Raw genomic sequence first — 14,017 nt, 5'->3', positions numbered from 1 at the left:
TATTTACTGTTTGATATTTACTGACAGTGAGCTGTGAAAATATAACACTGTGCAGACATGCATGCAACATTCTGCATACAGTGGAATTCACTATTTGATGCAAGACTGATACCCTCTATAAGAAATGTGCTAAAGGCCTTTTACAGTCTAATTGTAATGGTAAAATTCTTGAAATGAAAATTCTCTTAACATTAATGAATAACTTAAAATAAATATAACTTAAATATATATTAAACTCCTCAATTAAAATAAATTAACATTATCATCTATAGAATGATATAACAAACAAAATAAAATCAGCAGCAGATTTTTGAACTAAGTATACATACCAACTACAAAATAAGCAGCTGGAAAAGTGGAAATGGAAAACAAAATGGAAATGAAAAGGCCTGAAGGTGGCGCTAGAGGAAAGGTCAAGTGGTCACCAAATCAATAGGTTTCCTCCACTCGGGGTCTTGATTGTGCACAACAATTTTTATGGCAATCCAGCCATTACTTTGAGATATATCTTGTTCTCAGTCTTGTTCTCAGCCTGTGGGCATCAAGTGTATAGTGATCTAATATCCATAGCCATGCCATTTAACAGTTATCACTGGCCCTTGCCCAGCCTTACTCACCAAGAGCCCAGTGACAATCCTTCTAGCTAGCAAAGTCACTGATCAAGTCTTTGAAGTCCAGCTTTCTAGCTAACTGACTTTCAATGGACAGCATGGTGTCACGGCTCCTCCTCTGCAGTGCAGGGGCGGTTCCTCCTGCAGGCAGAGGAGGGTCATTAGTGACAATGGCAAGACTGCAAAGCCTGTCCTGGGACATAGTGGACCTAAAATAGTTTCTGTTTAAGCTTACTAAAAGCTCTCTCACCACCAGCAGTCACAGGCGGTGTGCAAAATATAAGTAAAGCAATGCACACTTCTACAAAAATGCTTTGCAGCTGCATCTTACAAATTGCATGCAGGAGACCAAGAGGGGACAAGTTAGGGGGGAAAGTTGCAGCATACAGTGTTCAGGTGTCTTACTTCATTTTGAAACTCAGGTGTAAGGTCTCTGGAATACTTCATGATCAGTGGTTGGCACACAGAAGGGACATTATCCTCACTAATCTGACCAACTTTCAGAACAGAAAATTCTTCAACAATTTTTGCAGTGGTGTGGAACCTCGTGTCCAAGTCACTTATGTTGTCCATAGCAGTAAAAAACACTGTTCCGAAACACCGTTGCTGCACTGTCCTGAGCTGTCTCCTCTTGAGAGGTCTCATCATGGAATCTCTTCCTTTTCCTCTGGCGGCTGTGTTCCTTGCTAAATTGAGGTGGAACATCAATTTGCGTAGCAATCAGTGTTGCCTCAGACAGGAGAGACTCCCATCCATCTCTAAGAGCCTGCATCTCTTTCTTTAAGGCTCTGATATTGGCTGCCTCTGTGTCAAGTGTAGTCGAATATGCTTTTGGTGCCTGTATACTTCGTACAGTATTTAGAAACATAAAAACTAATGCTTTTTCGCTATTTTGTTTTATTTGGGTAAAAAGCTTCCCCTCTTCTCAATTAAGGCTTTTTTTCCCTGCCCAATACAATCGCGAAGTAGTCAACTGTCGATAAAGGTTTTGGCTCCTGAGACCAGTGGCGGTTCTAGACCATTTCAACTGGGGGGGCCAAGCTGGGGCCAGTTGTACTGTTAAAGGGGCCAGTCACATTAGACATTATTGTTGTCATATTGTTTTCTTCACTGCATTGCAGGCATTAGCAGGAAAAAGACCATGTTCCGCGTTGCCACTGTCTAATAACGGATGTAAAAAAAGAACGATAGTAAAAAAAAATGATGTAAAAATGATTTCATACTCCACATTTAGGGGGGGCACAAGGGGGTCCAAAATTATTGTCACAGGGGCACTGCCCCCCCCCCCTTCCAGATACGCTAGTGCCTGAGACTACTCGGAAATAAATCTTAATCACCAAAGCTTTATTAAAATATAAAGTTTGAGAGTAGTAAAACACTGAGCTGATATTCCCTTTTTATCTATGCATTGTAGGCAGGCCCACATTATTTTAGCCATGCAGGTCCCGTTTTGGACATGCGTAAAACCCCCTCCATGTAGGCTACTTTTCATGCCCATCAGGAAACGAGAGATGAGAACCTCAGGTAAATACCGGTGAAACTCGTATTTAGAAGTTATCTGTAACATGTAACAATTGTTTGTTTTCCGTTTCATACAGTATGTTCAAAACCCAAGCCCTCCCTTGGGACTACTATAACTGCTGGTTCAACAGCAATGAGTGTCTTTTTATCCTGCCGATTTTATGATATCAATTCATTTTACATGTATTTATTTATTGTTGTTAAAATAAAAAAGATTAGTTGTAATAAAATTTTACGAAAAACAAACAATCTTATTAGAATTATTCACCTTCCTGGTTTTATGGTTACAACGTCCGTAGTGCGCATACAATGCAACTTCTGGAGATGTGTGAACGCGATGTGATCTGTAAAATGGTTTTGATTATGTTCATAAATAATAAGCCTATTTGGAGGCAGTTTAACGGTGAGTGGACATTCCCCCTTTCTCTTTATATTGAATCTTTGTCCAGCTCCTGTGAAAAGTTTGGATGTGCGTAAAACTCTCCATAGTCTGCGTTGTTTTAATATTATATGCCCACAGGGAGACATTGTGTTGCCTGTAAGTGTATCTATTGATAACAACGTGTTGTTTTGTTTTGTTTAGAATTTGATTCGAATTATTCGTTCTCTTTTTAGGCCTAATCAATAATTAAATGAATCTTGCTTATTGACAATGTTTGGCATGTCCATGCTCAGACAAAATGCAATGTACAGTGGGCCTAGCCTCTATATCAGTTTGAATGCTACTGAAGCCATGCAATTACTTAGAACAATGTGGACTGCAAATGGGTTCCAGTTAACGTATTTAGCAAAGATAGGTCAACATTTTGATATTTCGTTTCTGTAAGCCATTTAACAAACTATAACGGACTAACATTGGAATTGATTCCAAGGTAATACATAAAATACCGTAGATATGCAACTTGAAGCAACCACATATTTCGCCATGGAGCACATTCTGATTGGCCAGTAATGGGCCAAAGCCTCAACACACACACAACTTATTTAGTCATCAAAACTCAGCCCATTCGCGCCAACGCCAGCAACTGCGCCAATAATAGTAATAGTGAAAATAGCAAAAATACCACTGAACCTATAGCGCTACCGCCTGCCCTTAGATTTACCATGGCGTTAGGTTTGTTAAAATAGAGACCCTAACTGTTAGCTATATATTGAAAATGAACTGTTTATTCAGACTGAGCGGTTGCTAGGTAACAATATAAATGATCAGTTACAAGACAATTACATCTATTTATTTTTGTCACAACATAATCATTTCATATGATCATTTTGACCTCTGCATAAAAGTGGTATGTGACAAATGACAACTCCAGATCAATACAGAAGTGGAAAACATCTGACTCAGGAAATAACCCATGCTTTTAAGATCATTTCTGGGAAAGTATCTGAGCTTGACAGCAGCTGGTACTACATCACACAATCATACCCATCCTCCCTTTTCCAACTGTTTTAGGTGATTGTTGCTGCTTTCTAAGAGATGTCCTCCAGCACTCTTTAAGGTGTTGAAGCACTGAGAAACCTGCAGCCACTCGGGGTTACTGGTGGAAAGTGCTCCCCTCCCAATATGTTCAAAAGTGGATAATGGGTGGCAGAAATCACCTAGCCCTGAAATGGCATTCTGTGTTTACAAGTAGAGTATTTTTATGGAGCAAATTGTAGTTTCACACTCTTGCTGTTGTTTGATATTGTGTGAGCTGCCTGACAAAGTTATCTTCAGCTGCAGTTATATAAACTTGAAACATTCATGTTATTGGATTCTACAGTGGATTGGTATTTTGGGAAAAGTGAATTAAGATTTAGCTCAATTTAAAGAATGTTGTGCAATTTGGACTGCCTGCCACATGCATAATCAAATCTTATTACCTTGGCTTTTAACCACTGCTCTGTCAAATATTAAAGAAGTCTCAAGGTATTGCTCACCTGAGGTAGAGTACCTTATGATAAGCTGTAGACCAAACTATCTACCAAGAGAGTTCTCATCTATATTATTCGTAGCAGTCTATTTACCACCACAGACCGATGCTGGCACTAAGACCACACTCAACGAGCTGTATAAGGCAAAACGCAAACAAGAAAATGCTCATCCAGAAGTGGCGCTCCTAGTGGCCGGGGACTTAAATGCAGGCAAACTTAAATAAGTTTTACCAAATTTTTACCAGCATGTAACATATGCAACCAGAGAAAAAAAAAATACTCAAGACCGCCTTTAGTCCACACACAGAGATGCATACAAGCTCACCCCCGCCCTCCATTTGGCAAATCTGACCATAATTCTAGCCTCCTGATTCCTGTTTACAAGCAAAAACTAAAAGCAGGAAGTACCAGTGACTCGCTCAATATGGAAGTGGTCAGATGACGTGGATGTTACGCTACAGGACTGTTTTGCTAGCACAGACTGGAATATGTTCCGGGATTCATCCAATGGCATTGAGGACTATACCACCTCAGTTATCGGCTTCATCAATAAATGCATCGACGACGTCGTCCCCACAGTGACCGTACGTACATATCCCAACCAGAAGCCATGGAATACAGGCATCGAGCTATAGGCTAGAGCTGAAAGTGGGACACTAATCCAGACGCTTATAACAAATCCCGCCATGCCCTCAGACGAACCATCAAACAAGCAAAGCGTCAATACAGGATTAAGATTGAATCCTACTACACGGGCTCTGACGCTCGTCGGATGTGGCAGGGCTTGAAAACTATTACGGACTACAAAGGGAAACCCAGACGTGAGCTGCCCAGTGACGCGAGCCTACCATATGAGGTAAATGCCTTTTATGCTCGCTTCAAGGCAAGCAACACTGAAGCATGCACGAGAGCACCAGCTGTTCTTGATGACTGTATGATAATGCTCTCGATAGCCGATGTGAGCTAGACCTTTAAACAGGTCAACATTCACAAAGCCGCGGGGCTAGATGGATTACCAGGACGTGTACTCAAAGCATGCGCTGACCAATTGGCAAGTGTCTTCACTGACATTTTCAACCTCTCCCTGACCGAGTCTAATACCTACATGTTTCAAGCAGACCACCCTAGTCCCTGTGCCCAAGGAAGCGAAGGTAACCTGCCTAAATGATTACAACCCCATAGCACTCATGTCGGTAGCCATTAAGTGCTTTGAAGGCTGGTCATGGATCACATCAACAGCATCCTCCCAGATGTCCTAGACCCACTCCAATTCAAATACCGCCCCAATAGATCCACAGATGACGCAATCTCAATCGCACGCCACACTGCCCTTTCCCACCTGGACAAAAGGAACACCTATTTGAGAATGCTGTTCATTGACTACAGCTCAGCATTCAACACCATAGTGACCACGAAGCTCATCACTAAGCTAAGGACCTTGGGATTAAACACCTCCCTCTGCAGCTGGATCCTAGACTTCCTGACAGGCTTCCCCCAGGTGGTAAGGGTAGGCAACAACACGTCTGCCACGCTGATCCTCAATACTGGGGCCCCTCAGGGGTGTGTACTTAGTCCCCTCCTGTACTCCCTGTTCATCCACGACTGTGTGGCCAAACATGACTTCAATACTATCATTAAGTTTGCAAAGACAACAGTGGTAGGCCTGATCACCGACAACGATGAGACAACCTATAGGGAGGAGGTCAGAGACCTGGCAGTGTGGTGCCAGGACAACAACCTCTCCCTTAATGTGAGCAAGACAAAGGAGCTGATTGTGGACTACAGGAAAAGGCGGGCCGAACAGGCCCACAATAACATCAACGGGGCTGTAGTGGAGCAGGTCGAGAGTTAAGTTTCTTGGTGTCCACATCATCAAATTATCATGGTCCAAAACACACAAAGACACTCGTGAAGAGGGCACGACAACACCTATTCCCCAGTCACCCAAGTCATAGACTGTTTTCTCTGCTACCACACGGCAAGCGGTACCGGAGCACCACGGTCCCGTGTGGCTCAGTTGGTAGAGCATGGTGTTTGCAATGCCAGGGTTGTGGGTTCGATTCCCACGGGGGACCAGTACGGGGGAAAAAATAAGAAAAAAAATGCATGAAATGTATGCATTCATTACTGTAAGTCGCTCTGGATAAAAGCGTCTGCTAAATGACTAAAATGTAAATGTAAGTCTAGGACCAAAAGGCTCAACAATTAATCAAATGGCCACCGGACTATTACATTGACCCTGCCCCCCTCCAATTGTTTTGTACACTGCTGCTCCTCGCTGTTTATTATCTATGCCTAATCACTTCACCTGTACCCCCGCACACTGACTCGGTATCGGTACCCCCTGTATATAGCCTCGTTATTGTTATATTATTTTTATAATTTTTTCACTTTAGTTTATTTGTTAAATATTTTCTTAACTCTTCTTGAACTGCACTGTTGGTTAAGGGCTTGTAAGTAAGCATTTCACGGTAAGGTCTACGCTTGTTGTATTCGGCGCATGTGACAAATAAAGTTTGATTTGTTCCGACATCATCTATTGTCCTTTTTGAAGAACAAGACTATTTAATATTGTTATTAAACCAAGTGTTAGATATTCAATTGAAAGTATTTTCCTTCTATTCATGGACAATTATTATGGACAATGTTTTTGTCTGTGACCACAGGTTACGCATTACTCACAAAACTCATATGAGATGAGAGCCAAACAATAGCAGATATCAAGTGGGTTCTAAATACAGAATTAGGTGTACTTGTACATTCAGGTCCCTGATGCTATAGAAACAGGAGATAGGCTCCTGCCCCTATGAGCCATGCCGGCTCGCAAAAGCCATGGCTCGTGCAAGGCTACTTACACAGGGTATGCATGACTCATGAGCTGAGAGCCAAACAGCAGATATCAAGTAGGATCTAAATACAGTATTAGGAAATGTATATGTGGTGCTGAATAGAACATAGGCACTCTCCTACGCTTTAGTGCTTGCTCTCATCCAGGCCAATGCTCATTGTTCTACATACTGCACAACGTAAGGATCAAACGTGTTAAGATATTAGTTTACCGGGAGCCTAGGCTGGATACGTGTAAAATTGTTCTGACTGTATGTTTGATGGGTGGGAGATGTTCCTAAACCGTTAATCTGATTCCCCCTCCTATCCTTACTGTACTATAGTCCTCGGGTCCACCATACCCAGCATCAATCTCACACGTACTCATCTCTGATTGGGCAAGACAGACTCAATGTTCCCCATAGGGCCTTACTAAGTGACTTTGGAGAGCGATACAAAGAAGAGCCCCTCACGGCGACACTCACTGTGGTAGCGGCTCAATACATTCCTCAGAAGAGTGTACTTGGTGGTGTAATCCCCTGCCTCAGATAATGGAGCATCGTAATCTGAAAAGATAATGCCACTATCAGAACAGCAAGAGGCACGAGGAGCGAGAGGCGGGGATACCTCCTCCCGTGTCCGATGAGTTTCTCTCTGCTCCTATCAAACATCTCAAGCCAGCAGGAGACATATTTTGTGGTTATCTTGACAGATGCGGCTGCAGGAGTTTGGATGGAGGCAAGAGGCAGTCGAGGAAATAAAATGTAAATAGAGACTACTGTTAAACTTGAAGGTCAAAGAGCAGGTGCCAATGTGCCACTGTTACGAATGTTTGACATCAACGTCATTCTCCTCTGAGGATCAAGGTCATTACAGTGTCAACAGTCGCAAAAAGGATATAAAACCCATCATGCCGTCTTTCATTTACATTTCCCATGCATTTTATTAGCTGATGAATTAATTATGCAGTGAGTGTTAAAATGCAGCCTGAGGTCAAGCACTGTGGAGGAGTGACAGCACCATCTACTGGCCTTTACTAACAGTACAGTGACAGTATATTACCCTGCTTGTATAACTGGCTGGTGTAAAGTCCTTTTATCAGAGTTATGTTTCAATAAAGCGAAATAACAATGTCAACTATGAGAACACATTGACTATAAAACAAGTGGACAGCAAGTAATATAAAGATGCAAATAGAATATACCATAGCTTGTTACATTTTTACATTTTAGTCATTTTAGCAGACGCTCTTATCCAGAGCAACTTACAGTAGTGATTGCATACATTTCATAAATTTTTTATTTTTTTACCATTGGCTTAGGCATGGGTGTGGCAATTGCAAAGGCCCTGTTCATGAAGCCAAACTTTGTTCCTTCGTGGAACATGTAGAGATTGATTGATGCAACCTGTTTCAGGATTTCGGTCACAATAGCAACCATGTCTGCCAAACAGAGGGTAACAAATGAGAACTCACTACTGGTGGGTATGGAGACAGAGTAAGAGCTGTATCATATCCATTGCTATAAACTCTACCTCTATATACAAGAGCTGTGGCAGGTAGCCCAATGTAAACCAAAAAGTATGATAACATTTGACAAGCAACCAACCTCGTTCCAAGCATTCTATTGCCCATAAATTCAGTTCAATTGCAATATGGATTAAAACCCCGCCACACCTTATTACATTTAACTATAACTCATTGTAGGGACAACCAGATCCCCATTCCAAATCACCTCCTTCACCATACTGATTAGCTACACATATTGCACATATTGTTCCCAAACTGTGGGGTGTGTTTTTTTAAGGAACTCAGTCCGGCTTTAAACTTATTCTTGAAAGTCATAATACTCAAATGCACAAGGTGCATCATCAGTTTATGTTGTCCTGTTAGTCATTGCATACCTTAGAGAGCTATTTATAACTTCTCAGAAATGTCCAGATCAACTAGCCCAAGTAAGCTAATGTTTTTTGTTGTTGCTTTTTTTTGCCAATAGATATTGTAATTTTTTTGTCACTCAAATATCACTTGAATAGACATACATTACTAAATGTGTCGAATTGCAATAAAATTTGCGTTAAAAATTGATAAATGTGCTTTAAATGACAAAATGTGTAGAATTTCAGGAAATAAGCTCAAAACCTGCAACGTTTTCTCCGCCAACAAGAGGGATGTGAACAGTTTGTGTCATGAACAGTGCTAGTGCCCATAGAAATAGGTGTGGTGCGTGCACGCGCGGGGGGGGGGGGTGATGATTTCCAATGCTGAAGGGCCCCCCCCACCCCCGAGTGAAAAAGTTTGAGAACCCCTGTCATAGAACATAACGACGTGTTTAATTAGACATTCAAATTGAGCTGACTTTACTGATTTAAATCAAGGGCGGCAGGATAATGAATAACAAGCATGGAGTGACAGAGCATGACTTGATTAGCATCCTGTGTGTGCGAGATAGACGTGGATGCTGATGGCAATGAAAGGAGGACAAAACCAGGCCTGAGGATCAGAGTTATCAGTGGCTGTTGTTCAACATAAGGTCGGTCTGGAGAATCTACATGACATTAATACACATCTACAACTGTGTGCCAAGCTGTGTGACGACTGACAAGTATTTACTGCAGTGATGCATTGTCTAATGAGAGGATCTTGAAAATTGAGCTTTTTTTAAGGTTTCACCATCATGTAATTTGTAATGTATGGCCAAAATATCTCAAAGCTAGCAGTGGCTACAGTGTTATGTGATTGGTGTGTGTGTGTGTATTAAATGGTTAGTCAGTGGCCCTTTCACATACTGTACTGTTCCCTTCTGACAGGGGCTGAGTCGCTCTTATCTAACAAGCTGCACACATATACAATGCATGTAGGTTAACAATAGGGGCTTTGCAGTTTCCATTTATTTTTAAGGTTCTAGACCAGGGGTGTCCAACCCTGTTCCTGGAGAGCTACCTTCCTGTATGTTTTCGCTCCAACCCCAGTTGTAACTAACCTGGTTTAGATTATCAACCAGCTAATTATTAGAATCATGTGTGCTAGATTAGGGTTGGAGTGAAAACTATAGGACGGTAGCTCACCGGGAACAGGGTTGGAGAGCCCTGTTCTAGACACTAAAGGCCAGTACAAAAGCATAACACAGTATAAAACAGTATACAGACAGCTTGGTTCAGCTGAAATTGACTACGTGCATCAAAATTGATTTTTAGGGGGAATAAAGACCAACTCTGGTTTATGATGCTTGGCTTGGAAACAAGCACACATGGAAAGCATATTCATCTCTGACAGAAACATACCACAAAGGAGAACTGACCATATGCTAAGCACCATGTGACCAATCTATTGAGTGTGACTCATGTGGTGTGGCAAAGAGATCCTACTGCTTGAGAAAATATGACTTACCCTCAGCAGCAAAAACATGGTGAAGGTCACCCCAGAGGTCAAACCACCCAGACCAATACTCCATCACCATCTTGGACTTCTGGGGCAAGAAGAATGGGAAGGGGAATGTTCAACAGAGAAGTACAAATAAACAAAATATATGTTACTCCTTGTAGACACAGTATTTACTCCTTGAACATCAGGGCCCAGTGCTTTTTTTTTGAATTATCTGATTGGATTTCGACAATCGGATAGGATTAAATGCATAGCTATTTCTATGCATAGCTATTTCTATGCATGTAATCCTTTCCGATTGCTGATCAGATAACTTATGAAAAACTGTGCCCAGACTATAGGCATCCCAAGACTGTGGTTCAAAGCAATTTATTACACAGATTAAGACTAAATAGCTAATATTCTCTGTTTTATCTACAGGTGTCAGATGAAACTGAATAACTGATCAATTACAAAGCTGGAGCTGGATATATCTAATGATAAATATCAGTAGACAATCATCTGAACACAAGTCAATACATTCACTCACTTGAATTGCATCCAGATACTTGAATCCCTCTGGGCTCAATTCGACGTCTATTCCACGTTGGTTGAACGTCATTTCATTGAAATGACCAACGTGGAATAGAGGTCGAATTGACGTCTGTGCCCAGTGGGATACTGTCATGCTGTATTTTATTTGTGCATGTTATGCAATTACTGTATGTACTCTACGTTGAGTCAACCAGTGTGTGCCCAGTGGGATGCTACAGTGACTTCCATGCTCAGGAAACTGCTTTGCATTTTAACAGTTCATATTTTTGCTTTGTTTTCTCCCGAGCTTAATCTGTATCTAGGTAAACAGCACATTCCCTCATCTCATTGATCTCCTTTGTGTTTAGGCTTCAAGTGGAAAGGGAATTAATCAAGGAGCAGTTCTAATGAAGCCTAACAGCAGCGGCCTGACACACACACACATCTGTCCTTGGCACAGACAGAGCCCTTGTGCTATGGGAGAATACCAACTACAGTTCAGGCAGAGACTGCAGTGTCAGATGGGCCAGAGGCTCTACTATAGTGCAGCTGTCTGTCTGTTTGTCCAGTCAGTACAATACCTCCATTCACTCCTCCGTGCTTCAGCCCATCCTGGTTATCTGAGGTCAGGAGGAGCTCCTCGATCCCTCTGGACAACAGTGCCTAGAATAAGGATCTAATTTCAATCATGCTCATATTTCCAAGTAGATATCCTACTATTGCAAATGCAAATAGTTGTAGTGAAATCAAGATAAAGTGCACAGAGTGTGCTTGCGTGTATGTGTACGTGTGTGTATGTGTACGTGTGTGTGTGTGTGTGTGTGTGTGTTTGTGTGTAATAAAGCAGATGCACTGCACTGTCTTACCTCTTTTATGTATGGCATGTATTCAACATCTTTTGCATAAGAGCCATACTCGTTCTCCACTTGAACTGCTATAATTGGGCCCCCCTTGGAGTACTTAGAGTTTTAAATAATAAATCAAATAAGAGCAGAGCTTTCAAACGACTCCTGAATAAGTCAAGCATATATTTTCAAAGCCTTTGGGATTGATAAAACACCAAGCTTCACATTTTAAGAATATTTTTGTATTTTGATAGCCATAATCAACAACCATATGCGGTCACATTGTGGTCACTCACAAATTAACAGGAAAAATGGAAACCCTAGAGCAATTAATGGACGAGTAGTGAGAAAGTGAGAAAGGATGACCTGATATGGTGCAACTCTTGGAATGAGTTGATCAAAGAAGGAGTCAACTGCTTCTGTGAAATCTGGGTAGGTTGTTCTCAACTTCATGTCTGGATCACACAGCAACCAACTAGGAAGAAAGCAATACTTCACTCTAATGTTATCAACAATGTATGCAGTTACATTTAAATACAGGTTGCACTGATGGCATTCATGCATAATGACTGCATTGATTGTTAATGTGCTCCATAACCGTGTGAGTTTAATGGATTTCCAAATATCTATAATCTGGTTAACCTAGTGGTACATACTGGGATATTTCTGGACCAATTACCCTTCCTCAATCAATTTTAGATGATGATCAGAGTCAGTCAAATGACTCTCATTGAAGGAGGAAGCTTAGGAAATAACTGTTTTCATTCTCTCTCTGTGTGAGAAATATTGGTTTTCCCCTTAGATCTATAATTCTATTTATCCACATTACTAAGGAATGTGGGACTGTAACTCTTTTACAGAGACCTGACTGTAAACACCAATGTAGCTGATTGAATAAATGACTAGTTAATGAGGGATATAACACCACAGTGGAAAAGAGCATCACAAAAATTGATGAGGAAAAATGGATGAGATGTCGTATAGGGGGACCTATCCAACATGGAGTTGAAACCAACTTGGGCTAAAATGTTAAAATCTGGGAACATCTAACCTGGGCATCCCTCCTAAGTCCCACTCAGCACAGATGTAGGGTCCTGCCCGCAGAATAAACCAGAGCCCCAACTCTGCTGCTAGGCTGGTGTACGCCCTGAGAGACACAGAGAAAAGCAGAGAGACAAAGCTCAACAGCTTTATCAAACATTTATCACAAAATCATATAAATGTCTTCCTTACTTTAAAACCCCTCTCTTTTGCTCATGAAGGTTCCATGGCACATATCTGAAAGATAAAGCAGTCATTCTCAGTATCTCTCCATAGTAGAGCGGCAGTGAGTGTCGGTATAAGAGAACATGAGGTGTTCTGTGTGTCCCTATGTGGTGAGAGTGTTGACCCCACAGGCCCTCATCTTCAGCAGCCGGTCCTCCCAGTAGGCTCTGGGGACGCGGAAGTAGTGGATAGAACCCCCCAGGATGTGAAAGGGCTCTCCCTCCAGAGTGAACTGAAAGGAGTTGGCCCTCAGACCCTCTTTCTGGCTCATTCTCACCTCTGGGTGTTGGCTGGAAGAGAAAGACAAACTGCTGGTCAACCCAGAAAGTTTGACTAGATAGGAGTCATAGGAACTAGACCATGGCAATCTAAGGTGAGTAGGTAAGTACTTATAATTCTTGTGACAAGCATACAATACACACCCAACAGATTTAGATAAATCAACAAAGCTTTTAGCATACGCTACTTACATGCTACTCCTCGTCTTACAAGAATGCAAATCTATATTTGAATATGAGTGAGACGTACATAGTCAATTGTTCACACAGTTGCACTGTGGAACGAGTGCTGAACTGAGCCATAACAAATGGCAACATTCAAGCTATGTGTTTGTCTACACAAAGGTTAATGTCCATAGTAGGTGAGTCAGGTGAAAGTTCATGATGGGGTAAATTAAAGATATGGAATGGCTTTGTATTAACTCGACTATCAAAATAATTGATTGCATATCATTTCTCACATTTGCAGTCCTACCTCTTCTGTGTAATAATATTTAACAATCTGATAATATTTTGTCATTATGAATGGTCTTTAATAGCATTACCTATAATAGATGAACATGAGGAAAAACAAACAAATAGGACATAACTTTGTACGTACTCTCGAGACCTGCCCATAAAGTCTTACCACAGACAGAACAATGAGACAGCTATTTCACCGGATGTATAAATGTGAAGCATCCGCTTGGCGGTTCCACCCACTTGAGAGAAAGCCCATTAGCCGGCAGTGGGAGAAGATGGAACGAGATGGCTTTTTTTCTGCACATTTTCTCATCGGTTAAACATTTTTCTGTTTAAAACTATAATATTTTAAGAACAGAGTAGACTAACTTTGGTAGACTCTACCCTTTGCCAAAGTTT

At 41.4% G+C, this 14,017-nt stretch overlaps 1 protein-coding gene across 1 annotated transcript; it reads right to left on the bottom strand.

The window, feature by feature from the left end:
* Positions 1-307: 307 nt before the first annotated feature.
* On the bottom strand, positions 308-13,791 carry LOC115206456 (beta-galactosidase-1-like protein 2). The gene is made up of 7 exons (XM_029773489.1): positions 12,846-13,791; positions 12,664-12,759; positions 11,979-12,087; positions 11,634-11,726; positions 11,349-11,430; positions 10,261-10,339; positions 308-752 (listed from the first exon to the last, which is right to left on the bottom strand). Exons 1-6 carry the CDS (start codon positions 12,908-12,910, stop codon positions 10,299-10,301), a joined length of 486 nt encoding a protein of 161 aa, XP_029629349.1. The 5' UTR covers positions 12,911-13,791; the 3' UTR covers positions 308-752; positions 10,261-10,298.
* Positions 13,792-14,017: the final 226 nt, after the last annotated feature.

This window comes from Salmo trutta, chromosome 13 (genome assembly GCF_901001165.1).
Source record: "Salmo trutta chromosome 13, fSalTru1.1, whole genome shotgun sequence".
Classification (NCBI taxonomy): Eukaryota; Metazoa; Chordata; class Actinopteri; order Salmoniformes; family Salmonidae; genus Salmo; species Salmo trutta.
Note: the sequence above shows the minus strand (reverse complement) of the source record. Positions and strands in the feature narration are given on the sequence as shown.